The sequence below is a fragment of the Ambystoma mexicanum genome, chromosome 12, assembly GCF_040938575.1.
Source record: "Ambystoma mexicanum isolate Mex_15411 chromosome 12, UKY_AmexF1_1, whole genome shotgun sequence".
Lineage (NCBI taxonomy): Eukaryota > Metazoa > Chordata > Amphibia > Caudata > Ambystomatidae > Ambystoma > Ambystoma mexicanum.
In genome coordinates, this window is record NC_090936.1 from 628,138,291 (window position 1) to 628,157,490 (window position 19,200).

At 45.4% G+C, this 19,200-nt stretch overlaps 1 protein-coding gene across 8 annotated transcripts in view; it reads left to right on the forward strand.

The window, feature by feature from the left end:
• PTPRZ1 (protein tyrosine phosphatase receptor type Z1) overlaps positions 1-19,200 on the forward strand; it is a 949,709-nt gene that overhangs the window by 342,198 nt on the left and 588,311 nt on the right. For all 8 annotated transcript variants that reach the window (XM_069629084.1, XM_069629085.1, XM_069629086.1 and 5 more), the window contains exon 4: positions 18,335-18,486. In XM_069629084.1, coding sequence (XP_069485185.1) covers positions 18,335-18,486 — 152 coding nt within the window. The remainder of the gene's footprint in view (positions 1-18,334; positions 18,487-19,200) is intronic.

Sequence of the window (19,200 nt, forward strand, 5' to 3'; positions counted from 1 at the left end):
TGGGAGGGGATGTGAAAAGTCTAAAGAAGAGGCGGCCAAAGCAAGACCATTGAGAAACCCCTACATGAAGTGGGGTGGCAGCGGAGTAGCTAGTATTCCAGGAGTTGGTGAATGAGAGATCTGGCAGGTAGGAGGCAATCCATTCATTGAAGTGCCCTAAAAATCCAAAGCAAGAGCAAGTGCGTGCAGGAGAGAGAGAGAGGATCTACAGTGACAAAGGTGGCAGGGGAATCAAGGAGGAAAAGCATGATGAGTTTTTAAAATCGTAGCTGATAGAGAGGATTGTGGAGACATAGTTGAGTGATGTTATTTAGTAGACAGGCTGTTATGGAATCAAGATTGGAGGTCACTACAGAGCCTTGTTTACGCTAGCTAGGCAATGATGTTGTAGAACAACAAATGCCACATCGCTTTAAAGTGGTGGGGAAGAAGGGAAACATGCTGATGGTTAGCTAGGTGATTAGGCCCAGCAGATGGTGTCTTCAATGCAAGTAGGACAGTTGGCTCTTTGAAGCAATCTGTGAAACTCCTAGAATCAAGAGTGGGTGGAAGAGAGGAGAATAAACCTTAGGCTGGGGGTGCAAGAAACTTAGTAGAAGAAAGGATCAAAAGGAGCAAAGGAGGGGTCGGCTGACAAGAGAATGGGGGTCAATTCTGGTTTGTAAAGTTTTGGATTCCTCATGAGAAGGACATTTTCTGGAAAGGCTCCACAATACAAACACATTTTGAACCTGCAGGTCAGTGGTAGATGGGCAACTAGACTTTAGGTCTTCCTAGATACATTGAGTTTGTTATCTATTCAATATTTTCCTTTACTGGGCCACAGCATTTTTCAACCAAATCACAGTTTTTTTCAATGTGGGGACATTTTTTAAGTACCTGGTCCTAGACCTCACTAGCTGACAGATTTGTATTATTCTTTAGGACACTATGACCCTCATTACAGGTTTGGTGGCATCCCACTGGTACATCCTGCGGGATACCACCAAACGGTAATACTGTTACTGCCACTTGGTCTGCCGGAATTACCGGCAGATTACAAGTGGGAGTAAATGCTGGAATTCCCCATTCCATGGAGTACCATAGGTCTCCATGGAATACCGGTAATACTGGTGCCGGTAATACCAGCATTTTTTGGTGGCAGGGTACCGGAATTACTGGCAGATCAGAGCTGCAGGTTAATCCAGACACCCCACTACCAAACCTGGAGTGTGCCAGTGCGATGATGTGCCAGTATGCAGTAATACCGGCACATTAATACCACATAATGAGTGATCACTTTGATTCATTACTGCCATTCCAAAATAAACAGTGCAAATAAATAATTAACCATACGCAAAAGTACAATCCAACAGAAAATCTCCAAATTGGATGCAGGTAATCACCCCAACTGTATTGTTCAGCATCCCACGATTTCAGTATTCCCACCCCCCTGATTGCTGGTGGTATTAATAAAACATGAAGTGTCAAGTGCCCTATTGCTGTTGGGTATTAGCAGCGACTCAAAAACATTTTGCATTCAGGTCACACTTGTAATGATGCCAGTGTTTCATACTAGGAGATGCGGTCAGAGAGATCGTGAAGGCAGAAGATGCTGCCAGCTATGTGATGCAGACCCTGAACGTGGCAGTAAATGGAACATCCCTCTTCTCCCAGGCAAACTCTGCAGGATATCACTAGTGAATTCTGCTGATGGGAATTCCGAGTTGCGATAAAAATAATTTAACAGGACAAGCAGTCTGTGAATAAGTCCACAGGACCACTTTCCTATACACCAAATTTAAGGCCCAAGGAGATGCCATGACAGTTCTGCCTGATGAGAAGGTACTAGAAGGACATCTTGAAATCTCGGATCACTGACTTCCAGAGCAATGCCTAAATGCATGATGAGCACCACTGGGTAAGGAGAGGGGAACTCAAGAGGGACAATCATGAGCCCAGAGTAACACAGCCACAGTTCTTTCCATCTACCCCACTTAACACTACGTTACCACAAGAAGCACACTATAAAAATGGGCACAGACATGCTGTTAATGAGGGAGTAAGGACAGGGTTCCAAAGTGTTGTGATAGCAAGAAAGAAGCATGAGGTAGAGGATGGAGGAGAAGGGTGAGAGGAGAGAGGAGGGATGAAACATCTGAAGGGGGTTGGAGAGAGAAAGCAGGAGGAAGGAGGAGAAGGGAAGGCTGAGGTAAAAGTTGGAGTAGGAGAACAGGCAGAGAAACTAGGAGGTAATAGGAAGTTGTATGAGGACGATATTGGAGACAAGCTCACTCCTAACCCAGCTAGAAGGAAGAAAATCAGCAATGGTTGAAGCAGGTAGCATCTTCTGGTGTGAACCACAGCATGTTAAAGGAGATCAAAGGAAGCCTGCTTGGGGCCAGAAACCTAGACTGTATGGTGGCATCAAACACCTCCAGATTGTGAACCTGTAGTTAGCTCTTCTGATACTACATCCCCCATGGCTAGGGGGCAGAACAATGGCTGCAGCCCAAATATCTACACAGGATAAGGCAGAAGAAATAACTGTTATCATACTCAACTTGGGAAGACAGTGCTTCAGCCTAGTAGGGCCCTGTGGCACCAGGAGCTAAAACAAGTGTAGTGGGAGCACCTAAAACACCCCAATGACTGTAATGGACTGTGAAAATAAAACTAATTTCCTCTCATTCATTCCAATGGGCCGTCTCCCAAACCCTCTGCTTTGGGTTAATGTATGAAGTCAAGGCAAAACCTGACTTTCTGTGACGCAGTTTTCTGTTGATTCATGTGAGATTGCAGTTTCCACTTCTGCAGATAAATGAGAATCACGATTTTCTATAGGAACCTGTGCATTTTCTGCAGTCACATTCTACAATTGATTATCAGACCTTTCTACACTGGATGCCTGTAATTTATAATATTCAAAGGTGAATAATCGTGCACTTATGTACTCTTTTTTAAGAAAGTGTGCACCACTTAGAAATGGACCTTTGGGTCTCATTGTGGTTGTTTTCTTTACTAGCTGTGGAATATCCATACATTCATCCAAGTCAACTATACTGTCAGCCAAGGGAGACAAGCTATCCAAAATGTTCCCAAACAACTCGTAACATCCCTGTGCTTGAATTTGTGAACATGTTTTGGCAAATCAGTCAGAGCAATGAGATGTGGCATTCCCCTGCAGTTGGTACACTCTGTCCTTTTTTATTGTGCCTGCTTCGTAGCCAAGATCATGGATGGCAAAAGTTGTCCAAGTGTCATCCCCTTCTCCATCCTCACCATGATCAGCTTTCCTAGAAGATACCAAAGGGCACCCGGCGTGTGACATTTGCACTATTAATCAATAAAATGACATTTGTTTTTCCTGATAATTGATAATCCTGCAAAACTGGATAACACACTTTTTTGTTATTCATTTTCTGCCTTGGAAAGGCACTTCATGGTGTGTACATTATTATTCATAGGGACAGATTTGTACTGGCCAGCAAATGTACAGACAACAAATCAAACGCAGGACCTTTCTCATGAAACAATGCTTCCCCAAAGGTATAATCAAGGCTCAAATGAAATAGCAAAAAGGGATCATTAGGATAGCCAAGCTAAAAAAAGAAGGATCAGGACTTTAGGAACCGGGAAACAATATTTTGTATCTGATGATTATTACTGAATATGAAACCTACCTTAATATCCTGAACATAGGCCAGGTATCAATAGTATCAAGCCTGATAGTCCCAAAAACTTGGTGTTCTGTTTTGGTATCTGATACACAAAACAATAGTATCAGTGTTTGGAATTCTAAGTAAACATGGACTCATATATTTAATGTAGGAATTTCTCTAACCTATTTTAATAGACGGAGAAGAGCAATTATACACCAGTTCCGGACAGTGGACTGCTAACTTAAACCTTAGAACAAGTGACGGGTCTTTGAGATGGAAAAGGGAAAGAGGGGAGGTTAGTAAGGTTAGTGGGACCTGACCTTAATTGCATGAGGACGCTCAAATGAAGACTCCATAGTTTTGAGCAGTATTCTTATAGCATAGTGTCCCAGAGTTCCACAGCCCCACAAAGGTAGCCCAAGAGAAACGAAATGAATTCAAAAGGACACAAAATAATCAAAAAGACTCATTAGCAGATAAGAGAAATCCAAAGGCAATCCTTTACACCAAATCCAATAGTCTGTAGACAGGAAAGTAACAGCATTAAAAGAGGAGATTCCAAAAGACAGTCCTTTACACAAAGCAGGGTCGGAAATACCAAGTATGCAGTAGCGAAATATCTGTGAACAAAATTTACTTTAATTAGAAGCTGCAATGCTGTTCATGAGAATGCTTTTCTAAGGCTGGAAATGCTGTTGTGTGGAAAGCATTGTTTTCGTGTTTTGCATCCTTCCATGGCAACGTGGAACGCACATTGGTTAAAACGAGGTTTGAATGCCGATCTCCATGGCAACCGCCATTTGCGTTGTGCGGCAGATCAGGGAAGCCGTTTCGACCGTGGATATATGACGTAACGGACCTGATTCCTAACAGTGGTTCACCACCTACGGAACTATGGGGCCCTTGTGGGTAAACCTTCTTGAGACCTGCTTCTACAACGATCTCTCAATTTTTTCAGTTGGTGATCAGATCTATATGCAAAGGTAATGAATACATTCTTCCAAGTGTGGTGGAGGACTGAACACTACGCATTTTCTCAATTTTCTATGACTGCACAGCCATTACTTCACTCCCAGCAACAAGGCACCACTCTAGTACTGATCATGCAGTATTTGCCAACCATCTCAGGCCTGGCACCGCCTGGTGCTGGCCAGAGACTTTTTGATCTTGCTTCCAAGCTTCAGGGAACTACTCCAGAACCACGTTGCTTAGACTCACCCTTTAATCCCAACAGTTTCCTTCCCCTCATGGGTGAGTGATTTCATGAGTGCGCTGTCCACAGAGTGCCTTTCGTCAATGGCTACAGATTTTATCCCCATACCATCAGGGCTTACAAATCCACCTGGGTTCATTGGTGGAGTAGAAGGAATGTGGACACCTATCAAGCCGATGAAATAAAGAAGCTATTCCTCGTCTTTTCACTTCCTCAACTTATTGCAGTGTTCATCGATAAAGATTGGCAATGTTTTTACTTCATCAGCTGGTAGATGGTTGGATGATTGGTTTTTCATTGTTTATTTTGTAGATCACTAAGAGGTGTTTGCATTACAGTGTCTCAAAGACCCAGGGCTTTGAAATTGCATAATAGGAAGCCTCTGTGCCATTCTATAGAATGTTGATTGCTCCTAGTAGGTTATGATGGGAATTCAGAATCCTGTTAATTGTACAGAAGCACTTATTATCTGTCATTTCTACCCCTCCCGGTTTGCTGTCTATCCCCTTGCAGCAGCAATAATTCTTCTAATACTGACTCCAGAGGTTTCAGGATTTTGTAGATGTCAAGGTGAATCCTTTGCAGTGGTACATTTTTGGTTTTCTTTTCTTAATTAGTTTTGGCATCTGTGGGTGGTGGTGTCTCAAACGAGACCAGTGTATGGATTACAACTGATTTAACAGAGCAAGGACTATGGGACTGGAGAAGGGCTACTGGACTTTGACTTATTAGGGGTGGGGAAGGAATTGTGGCAGTGGTAGTTAAAGAAAAAATCCTGTTTACTTAACGTTTTTACTGCTGCAGCAATACATAGAAACACGCGATGAATAATGGAAAGCAGACTTTTATTGATCAAGTGAAGAATTGTTGACCTATTTAAACATGATGTCACTTCACACCTTGCTTGTCAGGGGTCTGATATTCACCTGGTGAACATTCACCCACTACAATCAAACCAGAACACTTCGGTCTCAGTAACGGCTCCACGCTTTAGTCGAAAATGCCATGCTTCTTTACTCACCACGGAGCACAGGAGTACAAAGCCAAGACATATGCGTACAGTAAAAACCTACCAACTGAACACCAATAAAGGCCGGAGTGGACCTTAGAAGCCTCAGGACAACTTCTAACAACAGACCACCCAGTCTCTGTAACATCCAGGGCTCAAGTCGAGGGTACAGGCGTGAGGACTTTTTTCAGAGGGTGGACTCAGTCCCCCCAGCTAAAATGAGAAACACCCAACGTTGAAGACCGAACCTGTAGTCATCAGCTTTACAGGGCGGACACTTCACCACTGCACTATATAACCTGATGAAAAACAGCAAACAATTGAAGATGAAATGTCCCATTTCGGTACTGACAGTTACAGGGAAAGCATTTTATTGGTTCTTGGAGTTTAAAACATGCACACCTTTTAACTTTTTCAAAAACACTATTAGAAGAAAATATCCTCTCTTGGGTTTTTGTGTGTGATGATTTTATGAAAGGCAAATGCCATTGGTCCTGTGCAATTTGGTTGGTTATGCAAAGCCAATTTAATGAAATGTGCATATTTCACCTTGATATGCTAATTTCTGGCAACGTCACATTCCATTGCGTTTGTTGATGAGTCCCTTCACTTTAATGTTTTGGACTGGACCCCTGGTAACATCAATCATACAGAAGCTTTCCCAGCATACTCTCACAAATATACCACAGGCCCGCACACAGCCAGGGAATACAGAAGCTCACACTTATTTAAGTCCATCTCACCTGACCCCTTAAGTGAAACTGGAAGGGCAAGAACCCTCATCATCGGAGATGACACAACTAAATATTTCAACGAAATCGGAACAATCATTGTTTAACCCAAAGATTCTCTCTTGCTGAGCAATTCCTGTCACCCCACCCCCAACACCCTGACTCACGCCTTCCTCTCTCACCACCTTAATCCACTTACACAATAAACATTTACACATGGCAGCAAACCACCTACAAACGCACCACATGAGCAGCGAAATTCCACAGTTAAATCCTCCAGACTGTCACACCCCCTACACCAGCTTTTAACCAGGTCCTTGCAGCGTTGACTTCAACTGATTGATCTTGGGCTCTCCCTCTAAATAAACAGACTGACAAGTGACTCTGCCACTAGCTACTTAGAATCATACCAGCACTCCTGACCCAGGTACTTTCGGACTCCAATCATTAACTCCACAGGTTTCGCATCTGCCTTCCCTTCTGTACCACTAACAATTATTTCCTCAATCTGTTTACTGTGCCACTAGCAGACAGGCCACCAATATAGTACACGTGCTCTATTAGACCATTTAACACATTTGGGCCGCATTACGAGTTTGGTGGTGCGGGGGAAAAAGTGGACGTAATTCCGTTACCTCCATCTTTCTTGCAACGCCAAACTACAGCTTGGCAATATTACCTGAGGCGGAATTACTGGGTGGTAATTCTGCCAATATTTGGAGAGATAAAGTGGAGGATATACCTCCAGCTTCATGCTTCATGCTGGAGGTATCTCCTCCACTTTACCTCCAGAATTAGCGGAATTACCACCCAGTAATTCTGCCTGAGTTAATACTCCCAAAAATCCCAGTTAAATGGGTATTTACACCGCCAAACCACCACTTGTAATCTGGTAGTATTACCGCCCAGAAGGTAATACTGCGAATGGTAATACTGCTAAATGGCAGTAACGGTAATACCGTTTGGTGGTATCTCAGTGGTATTGCAGCCGAAATACTGCCAAACTTGTAATGAGTCCCAATAGGTGGGATGACTAACCATAAGAAAATGCCATGTGTCCCTGCAATCCCTGATCCTTTTTCCTAATCCATGGGGATTTTATTTTATTTAACCCATGGGAAGACATCATCAGTTTGAACACTTAGGGCCTCATTACACGGATGGCGGAAAACCATGACGCTATTAGCCCCATGGTTCATGCCGGTAAAATACTGGCACCGCCTTGGCGGAAAGGGGAATTACCGCCCCATTCCAAGGTTGGCGGGGCGGTAATTTCCCCTTCCACCATTGCCCTTCCCCATTCCCATTTTTGGCCCATAGGGCTCAATGGGAATGGGGAAGGCGCTAATTACGGTACCGCAATGATTTTATCTCCTCCACTTTACCTCCAGAATTAGCGGTATTACCACCCAGTAATTCTGCCTGAGTTAATACTCCCAAAAATCCCAGTTAAATGGGGATTTACACCGCCAAACCGCCACTTGTAATCTGGTAGTATTACCGCCCAGAAGGTAATACTGCGAGTGGTAATACTGCTAAATGGCAGTAACGGTAATACCGTTTGGTGGTATCTCAGTGGTATTGCAGCCGAAATACTGCCAAACTTGTAATGAGTCCCAATAGGTGGGATGACTAACCATAAGAAAATGCGATGTGTCCCTGCAATCCCTGATCCTTTTTCCTAATCCATGGGGATTTTATTTTATTTAACCCATGGGAAGACATCATCAGTTGGAACACTTAGGGCCTCATTACACGGATGGCGGAAAACCATGGCGCTATTAGCGCCATGGTTCATGCCGGTAAAATACCGGCACCGCCTTGGCGGAAAGGGGAATTACCGCCCCATTCCAAGGTTGGCGGGGCGGTAATTTCCCCTTCCACCATTGCCCTTCCCCATTCCCATTTTTGGCCCATAGGGCTCAATGGGAATGGGGAAGGCACTAATTACGGTACCGCAAATTGCGGTACCGTAATTAGCTCCCTGGGTCCCTTTGCGGGTTGGTTTTTAACGCCTGCAAAAAGCAGGCGTTAAATCCCCCAACCCACAAAGGGACCTCGTAGTAAGACGGTAAGGATTTACCGGTACCAGTATTTTACCGGTACCGGTAAATCCTTACCGCCATCCGTGTAATGAGGCCCTTACTCTTTTCTTAAAGTTAAAACTGAATAAACAATCTTCACTTCTCTCTAAAACTCTCTAAAACTCCAAATCTCTGTATCACTATGGAAACTAGTAAATAGTTGTTCCCAATGATGTAATGAGACTCATTCAAACTCTACCATACAAGCAGCACCTATTTGTCAAGGATAATTCAACCTTCACAAGGGAATATCTCATAAATTAGTCAACCATTCTGTTTATTAAATGTATCATATAAAACACACAATAAAAGCATCAGAATGTGACCTGTGCTTTACAAAGTGACCAGTACACCCCAGCACAGAAGTGACTTGTGCTTGTGCAAAGTACAGCAATCAGTAAACAATCATATACAAATCACAAAAGGTTACCTTTTCACAATCACTTCTTTATAAAAACATACATCTAAAAGTCCACAATTGCACATTAGTTATTGCACAATATATAGTATAAATCCTGATCTCGGTTGTATGTAAGGGCAGGGTTCTATTCTGCGTAGGTTTTTTTACAAAGATGTTTTATTCAACAACCACATCAATGTGGGTGTTATATCTATACCCAACATGTTTCGTTCCTTATATATCGTTACAACACCCTATTAGGAACTTTTTTGTTCGGGGGAAATATAAATACAAAAAGCCTGTGCAGCCTGTAACCTATAAGCAAGTTTAAGGTCAATCAAAGCACAAATGCTGTGGACACTTGTGGAGTCATGCCTCGGGTGGTGCCGCGGCGTGCACTCAGCCCGCACGAGTCCGGAGACGCTGGACTCCCTGGAGGCATGCCCGCCCTCCTATCCATGCCCGCCCTTCCCGTTGTAGCAAGGAAAGGGGAAGCCGCGGCGGACAGCCGCGCTGCTGGCGGCCGCGGCGACGCTGCGGAAAGAGCCGCTATAGACAGCCGCGGCGAAGCCATGAGAGAAGCCTCTGTGGACAGCCGCGGCGGGCCCGCGGAGCACTCACCTGGGTTCCACCCCCGCTCGGCGAACGGGGAGCCGTGCTCGCGGTGGTGCCGGGACGCGAGAGAGCAGCGACCGGATCGCCGCCCCTGTGCTCCTTCTGATGGTGCCAGGACTACATGTGGCTGGAGAAGGACGCCCATCGTCCGGATGCGTCCTTACACCACGTGGCCACGGCCGATGTTACGGGAACGGACCCTGTTTCCCGGGAACCCCTACCAGGGCGAAAGAGGCAGACCCGGATGGCATGGTGTCAGGCCAGTTATATGACCCGACCCATCGATTGGAAGCTTGAAGATAACGAGGGAACCATAAGGGGACAGACCCTAACCGACCCGACCCTACGTGTGGCCAGGGAAAGGGCAGCCCAGCAAGGGGAACCCAACCTAGCCAGTGGCCCAGGGTTCCTTCTACTTCATGGTCTCCTATACCGGAGGTATAAGGGTGATGATGATGCCGTAAAAGAACAATTAGTGTTACCGAAGAGTCACCGTCTCATAGTACTACAACTGGCCCACAACCATCCCTGTGGGGGTCACATGGCCTCCCTTAAGACCCAACAAAATCTTCTAAAGAGGTTTTACTGGCCCGGCATTTACGGGGAGGTAGCCCAACATTGCAAGAATTGTCCCACCTGCCAGCTTACCAGCGGGGTACTACCCGCCAAGGCACCACTACAGAAAATGCCCCTCATTTCGATCCCATTCCAGAGGATCGGCATGGACATAGTGGGACCCGTGGAACCAGCCAGCCGCGGTTATAAATACTTATTGGTCGTAGTCGACTACGCCACCCGCTACCCAGAGGCCTTTCCCCTAAAGGGAACATCGGGCCGGGTATTGTGCGACCAACTAATCCCGTTCTTTGCCCGAGTGGGGATACCCTCTGAGATAATCACCGACCAGGGCACTAATTTCATGTCAACCCTCCTAAAACAAATATGTGGACAGCTTCAGATCAAACAATTGAGAACCTCAGTATACCATCCCCAAACTGATGGGCTGGTAGAACGATATAACCAGACAATCAAAAAAAATGCTAAGAAGGGTGACGGGACCAACCGGGAAAAACTGGGATCGGGCGATCCCCCTGGTGTTAATGGTGTTAAGAGACACCCCCCAGTCTTCTACCGGTTTTTCTCCCTTCGAGCTCTTGTTTGGGAGACAACCTGGGACGATACTGGACCTGGTTAAGGAGGAGTGGGAAACCACGGAAGAGGTGTCCTTAACCAAGTATACAGAGGAATTAAAGGAACACCTAACCGCATTACGTACACTGGCCCAGATCAACCTTGGACATGCCCAAACAACTCAAGAAAGAAATTACAACAAGGGGAGCCGGATGAGAACCTTCAGCCCAGGGGACCAGGTATTGGTACTCCTGCCTACCAGCACCAACAAGCTCTTAGCCAGATGGAGAGGGCCCTACAAGATCATTGATGTGCTAAGCCCAGTGACCTACCGGGTACAACAACCCGATCAAACTACCCCAGAAAAGGTCTATCACATCAACCTTCTAAAAAAATGGAACAAGCCTCTTCTGGACGCCTTTGTGAGCATCGAGGAACCCGAATCGGAAGAAATCCTGAACACCGTTCCCAATACCCTGGATGCAGTCAACTGGGGAGACACCCTTTCCCCCGAAATGAAGAGGGACATTAGGAACAGGCTGTTCCCCTATGCTGACGCCTTTTCCTCCTTACCTGGACGAACCGACGTGCTTGAGCATGTAATCAAAACGGACCCCGGACCACCCGTGAGGCTTAGACCGTACCGGATACCCGAAGCCAGGCGGAACATCATCAAATCCGAGGTGGATGAAATGTTACGGATGGATATCATCGAGCCGTCTGTCAGCGCTTGGTCGTGCCCCATAGTGCTCGTTCCTAAACCGGACGGTTCGGTCCGTTTCTGTATGGACTACAGACAATTAAATGCGGTGTCCCGATACGAAGCCTATCCAATGCCTCGGATGGACGAACTACTGGAGGGCCTTGGAGCAGCCCATTTCTTAAGTACTCTGGATTTAACCAAGGGCTATTGGCAGATACCCCTACGCACCCAGGATAGGGAGAAAACTGCCTTTTCCACCCCACAAGGCTTATACCAATATAAGGTTCTACCCTTTGGACTCCATGGGACCCCCGCCACATTCCAGAGGCTGATGGACATCATACTAAGACCGCATGCTGGATACGCTGCTGCTTACCTGGACGACATTGTCGTGTACAGCCAATCCTGGGGGTCGCATCTGGACCATCTGGAACTAGTAGTAGCTGATTTACAGAGGGCAGGGTTACATATCAACCCCAAGAAGACTACGATGGGAACCCACGAAACCAAATATCTGGGCCACATAGTGGGTGGGGGAGTGCTTAAACCTCAGTTGTCCAAAACCCAGGCTATACGCGATATACCGACTCCCACCAACAGGAAACAAATACGAGCATTCCTGGGGTTGATCGGGTATTACCGGAGATTCATCCCTGACTTCTCCTCGGTGGCCGCACCTTTGACAGACGCGTTAAGGCTCAAGGGAGATCCCAATCTGACCAACAACCCAAGTGCCTTGAACGCCATAGCGGACCTGAAGCGACGGAACACGTCAAACCCGGTCCTCTGCTGTCCGGACTTCTAGAAACATTTCTTTTTACAGACAGACGCCTCCAACCAGGGCCTAGGGGCTGTACTGTCGCAGGAGACCGTAGGGGATCTGCAACCGGTGTGCTTCATCAGTCGGAAGCTGTTGCCCCACGAGGTGGCTTACTCGACCATTGAGAAGGAGTGCTTGGCCATCAAGTGGGCCGTTGACTCACTCCGGTATTATCTGCTGGGTCGCCGGTTCACCCTGTATACCGACCATGCCCCCCTCCAGTGGCTGGCTCAGCATAAGGACACTAACCAGAGGGTTCTCCGCTGGTTTCTCTCCCTTCAGCCTTTCGACTTCATCACGTTGCACAGACCTGCCAGATTCCAGCTGGTGGCGGACTATCTGTCTAGATGCTCGCCCTCGCCCGATCGGCCTGGGATCGGGGTGGGGATGTGTGGAGTCATGCCTCGGGTGGTGCCGCGGCGTGCACTCAGCCCGCACGAGTCCGGAGACGCTGGACTCCCTGGCGGCATGCCCGCCCTCCTATCCATGCCCGCCCTTCCCGTTGTAGCAAGGAAAGGGGAAGCCGCCGCGGACAGCCGCGCTGCTGGCGGCCGCGGCGACGCTGCGGAAAGAGCCGCTATAGACAGCCGCGGCAAAGCCGCGAGAGAAGCCTCTGTGGACAGCCGCTGCGGGCCCGCGGAGCACTCACCTGGGTTCCACCCCGGCCTGGGGAACGGGGAGCCGTGCTCGCGGTGGTGCCGGGACGCGGGAGAGCAGCGACCGGATCGCCGCCCCCGTGCTCCTTCTGATGGTGCCAGGACTACATGTGGCTGGAGAAGGACGCCCATCGTCCGGATGCATCCTTACACCATGCGGCCACGGCCGCATGGCCAACGTGAACCCTCACCACCTCAAGGGAAACGGGAATGGCGACAGCCCGGGGCGGCAACCTTTAAGGGAGGCGGGACAACGTCCCAGGAACCAATGAGAAGGGGGTTAGCCCAGGCTCCCAGTGATTGGAGGGGGTTTGAAACCTCCTGTTATGATAAAAGGGCGCCAAACCAAACTAATGGGTTGCTCTCATTCCACAGGACACGGAGAAAGGAGAGAGGGGAGAACCAGAGTGGTGGGCCTATCCGGACACCTCAAGATAACACCAGACCAGGAATAACGTCGTTATACTTTGGAAGACCAAGACACCGGTGAAGTTAACCGGGAGGACTTGATAGTAATTCCCTTAAGCACAACGCTATCCTTCAACCAGTGATTAAATTATTGTTTCAGCAACCACCTGTCTCCGAGCTTAATTCCACAACACTGTATATTCCTTCACGGATATTACACATCTGCAGAGTTTAGACGTATCGACTGTATGTGGGTATTCTTACATACAATTCAATATTCTTGATTGAATTTTCAACACCACCTATACCATAGAGGAGGAAAGAACAACACATTGTTAACTGCTGTCATGATGTCTAACCACAATTACTTTTTAATAGTAAAGTTAGACTGCAAAATGCTTACCACTGATTACTCTGTGGTTATGCAACAAAGAGGCTGGAGTTCAAAGTTCTGCGCATGACCCTACAAACAAACAACCATACATTACTACCATGCCCTTAAGGCTCATTGGATGTTAATCAGACAAGCCCAGTTTCATACTAAATTCCCTGATACATGAATGAACTTTCTCATTGTCAATGCAAAGTCTTAAGCACTCCATGTGCTGGCACTTCAACATTTCTCAATGGCAGCAGTCTCAATACAACAGCCACGGGTCCTCGCAGCGAAGATGCACATTCGGATCTGAAAAATGCAGAGCCCCATATATGGCACATTAGTGCTCCTGTATATCTAAAGATTTTGCTACACACATCATTGTCACTATTAATGTGCAAATTAAGAGATGGTGCTTACTTTAATCGGATTTAGCAAGTATGAACCTCTGTTTCATCCTCTTAATTATCTCACGTCCCGCACCGCCTCACGGATAATGGTCATGATCGGATCTGTGAAATGCCAAAGAAACATATATTCATGGCTTGCCCTTCTAAATTAGCATTACGCATATTGGTCGATATACTATCTAGGTTTAATTATTTGGAAAAAACGCAGCCGCAAGTGCTTTCTTCGTTAGTACTCTGCGTTACGTTATCTCTTCCTCATTTGGTGTAACGTCTCTCTGCTTGCCGCCAGCCTGCTATGGATCAATAAGTCATGCACAGCTGACAATGGCATCTAGGACATCATGTGGGTGTTCGTAAATGCGAGCCAAACACTAATGTGCCCTTATAGTCTCACTGGCGGCCATGTTGTACTAAAGTTGCAGACAGCCAAAGTCATGTTAACTAACAATCATGACCTCAAGTGTGTGCTCTCTGCTGCGAGGCATTGTACTATATCACATGCCGAAGCACCAATTTAACCCGTTATAAATCCGCTTGATCACTACCTCAAGTGTGCAATCTCAGTTGTGGGGTATCATGCTATGTTATAAAATGGATTCATATTTAACCTAAGATATATTCGTCAGTGATTGTTCTCATTCCTATCCAGAATCAGTAATTTAGAATGCAGTATACTATTTTGATTTCTCAATGAAGAGAGCACAGAAGTGAAACTATTTATTGTGTGGTCATGCCCTACCACTCCCTGACCAATGCTTCATATTTCTAAGTTATGCATCTTCAGGTAGTTCTAGTCACACATGCCACCACAACCAAGATCATCAACTCTGCCCAACGGAATTAACCTACAACTTGCATCTATCACATGTGGTTCACTGAGTGTCAAAGTAGAGTGCAGGATACTGTGATCGTCTATCTCATGCATGTTAGGTATGGTCTCGATGATATTTTTTAAAATACATCACTGTAGTCAAATGTACCAATCCATTTTTTCATTTAAGCCCACCTCATGGCTCTGGTCCTTAAGCCCATCGCAACTTCTTTGCTTTTCATTTTTTGTGAGCAACAGCTAGACTGCCCACATGGGCTGTGGCCTGTGAATCTTCCCATACTCCATTGTTGTGTAGGGTACTTTGTGACAATGCCCGTTCATATACATAATTTCTAGTAGTAAGATCCTTCATATTTTTGCCTCTACGATATGCACACCTTGGTTCATTCAGCAGACCTTGACCCCCGTTCAATACATGCTTATTCTTTTTGATGATTTTAATAATCTGATAACAAAGGATTAAAAGAGCTCACGAACATAATAGCTTCATGTTACCGAAATGTTTACCTATATTCTAGCAAGGCATCTCTGTGATTGTTAGATGCATGTTTGCAGGACTTTTCTGCCGTCTTTTTAGGGTAACACCGATTCACCAAGTTGCACCTTAGTTTGGCCTCCCATTTTGCTTTCAAGTACTCAACATTGAAGTGCATAGGCCCAGCAATGTGCATTTGAATCCTCAGACTATCTTCACAACTGCAGAGTTTGTGCCTGAAGAACAATTTCTAACTAATACTGCAAGTTGCTTGAAGATACTGTGAAGCAGAAAAGGTGTAAATGAGCTGTTTTCAGTAAACCAATAGGATATTTAAGGAATGCGACTCATTGACCTTCATGGGCTTTATATCTTTCCTCAATAAAGCAGATTTCTTGGACAAAACAGAGAGGGAAAGCGGTATAAGCACATTTGATCGCGAGTAGCTTTATTTGTATCATAGGAACGAGAGGTGACAAAGTGTCCATGTCCTGTAAGATTGCTCAGTGTGTCAAGCGCTTCCTGTGGAGATCTGTGTGCAATATGGAGTTCTCAGAGATGAGTCCCAGCAAAAGCATTTCGTCCTTCTGAGATTGTTAAACGTGTACCAATTCTAATTGGGGAACAATTACATATAACAATGTTCATTGTAAAGCTCTTTGGCAAAAGCACTCTTTAAGTAACAGATTATTATTATTGCCACCAAAGATAAGAATCTGTCAGAGACCATACCTTTCCTTAAAATGTCTTATTGCTTCTACCAAGATATCTATCCAACTTCATTTTCCTGGCTATTCAGATGGATCGATATATATATATATATAATTATTATTTTCATATTTTGATTCTATAAATCTATCCAAATATGGAGTGCCTATCATCCATTTCCCATGCAGACTATTATAATTTTGGAAGGAAGTTATAAATATTTTTCATTCAGATGCCTTCTGAGAGAATGTGAGTAAACCGGAGAAGTGTTGGTTACAGAGATGGCATGTAGCACACCCTCTGCAAGGTGGCCCACCCTATTCTACGGACATTCCACTAGGTGATGGAGAGGAGGAGCTAATTTGGGAAGAAACATCAGGGGAGAGAGTGAATGAGCCAGCAAATGCAGGTGAGTAGGATTGAGGGGGTGTCAGAGAGAGGTACTAGAGCTGAACACTGAGTTTCAAAAGGGGGTCTCCTTCTCCCTAATATACTACATTGAGCTGCTGTGGTGAATATAGAGTGAGAGCAAGGGGTGCTGGTAGGCTGCTGGGTGCACACCAGTCCATTTTACTGGGTGAATACTTCTCTTTTGGTCAAGTGATGGTACTCTCCAAATTGCTTAAGTTCCAATCCCAACACTCTCCTGTGCCAGGGCGGCGTGGCCTGCCACTCTGCATCCTGAGAAGCTGTTCTGGTGAATTCTAGTAATGGTGGCCTGACAAAGAATTTTTCAGCAAGTAATTTGGTTATCTGTGGAAGCATGGGGGACACAGTACGATTCAGGATGTCTCTGGCAACCGATGGGAGCCCCAGTATGCTGCAAATGCCAAGGAACGAAGGGAGAAGTTCTCCTCTGTGCTCACAGCGGGCAGCAAAGAGACAGAGCATTACTGAACATAGGCCTGCACAAATAGCATCAGACATGGTGGAGTTTGGCCTTGTCATTGAATTATCGAGGAGGTCACACTATCATACTTAGCGTGTGTAATTGGATGTGTGTGGATTTCTGGCTCATTTGTGCTTCCACTCACTAACTCATCGTATCATTCTGCCATTATCACTCCCTCTGTGCTTCGCAATAATAGTTCCAGTCCTCTCACTGTTCAATATCTTGCAAAAAATATTAACATATATACCAAAAACTACTTTTCGGTAGGTTATACCTTTGATTATAAAGTATGGTGACTCCAGAAGCATGGTATGTTTTTTTGCATGAAGGCAGTCGAGTAAATCAAAGAAATAAGAGGTCACTTGGTGCCAATATCAATTGAAGGAGCATGTATCATTTCCTTCTGTTACAGTCCTTGTGAAACACATTACACTCAAACATTGTGGATCCAGTTTCTGAATATAGCACTTGTAACACAAACCATATCTTTTTTACCATTTTCACTTGCCCCGTAGAACCTCCGGGTCAAAGATAAAACGTTACGGATATCTAATGACCATACAGACAGAGCCGATGCCTCAATTTACTGAGGGCAAGGGCAGCACACTTAGGAACGCATAACAAACTCCTCAGTGTTGGAATTATTTCAGATTAAAGTCTGTGCACCCTTCCATACATGAATCATGGCAGTGCCCTGGCTCATATCTCCAATCCTAGAACAGACACACAAGGCCTCATTGCAAGTTTAGCGGAAAATCTGGCAGTAAATTTGCAAAATTACCATCAAAAGTTCATTACTGTTCACGCCACTAGATGTGGTGGTGTTGTGGTGTAAATCCACATTTTGGGAGTGCATAGGCCCCCCTGTGGATTTTGATGGAATTTACTGTGAGTGGTAATTACTCATGCTAAATGCACTGGATTTTGGGGATAAAGTAGAGGATCTTCCTCCAGCAGAACACTCAAGGTAGAACCTCAGCTCTACCGCCAAACACACAGTACAGCCCACCAGACCCTCTCACCCCGCCCACACACACACACTCTGCCTTTAAGCCATCATTCTCCAGTGATGTAGAAGTGGGATTGGTCTGTATGCTCTGCTCATGCCATCTCTGGGAAGGGAATATTCACACTTGTAATCACTGAGTCCTAGCTACATACGGAAGGGAGGGGGACGTTTGGTACAGACTAACATCAGTGGATTCTGTAACCCTTTCTTTTTCTTCTTAGTGGAAATTAGTCTGAAGAATGACTACCTGCTCGCGGGAGGTGCCCTGGACTCAGTCTATAAAGCCAGCAAGATCACTTTTCACTGGGGAAAATGCAATGCTGCTTCTGATGGGTCAGAGCACAGCTTGGACGGACGGAAATTTCCACTTGAGGTAATGCCCTTTTTAAATTATTTCAGATATCTTTCTTTCAGAAGATGTGTTATTGGAATATACATATGCTTAACATGCATGGATTACAAAAGGTCTACGTGATAACAAACACACAGATGTAATAGAAGGCGATGACATGCTTCAATCAAGGTGAGCAAAGTTGTTGATTGTAATTATGAAAAAAAGTATTTAATGGTTGGCTCATTGTGAGAAAAAAAAAACATTTGAATTCCAGGAGGTACTTTAAGGTGAATCCCACTACTTCCAAGCGACTGCTATTTGTGGGCTCATAATGTTGATTATATCTCCCCACACAACAATAGTCATAATGTTGATTATGATATCTGCCTATTCTGCCCAACCAAGAAAATCAATTGATTAACTTCAGCATTTTGCTAAAGGCTGTGAAGATGTGAATGGCTGTTAATGGAGGAGGCAGGGGCAGGAGGTCAGAGGATGAAGCTTAACATGGAGTGCATATGTTCCAAAGCACGCAGATACAGCTTCTAATGTACAGAGATGAGCTCCGAATGTTGCCACTTTGGTAGCTTCGATCGCCTCAAATCTAAAACCCTACACGTGATGATGGGGGTCATCATAAAACAGCAAAACACAATTCACATCAACTATAGATGTAATAAAAGTAACATCCACACACTCGAAAATAAAAGTATATGTTTACTTGCATGCAACTATGTGCCAAATTCTCAATAA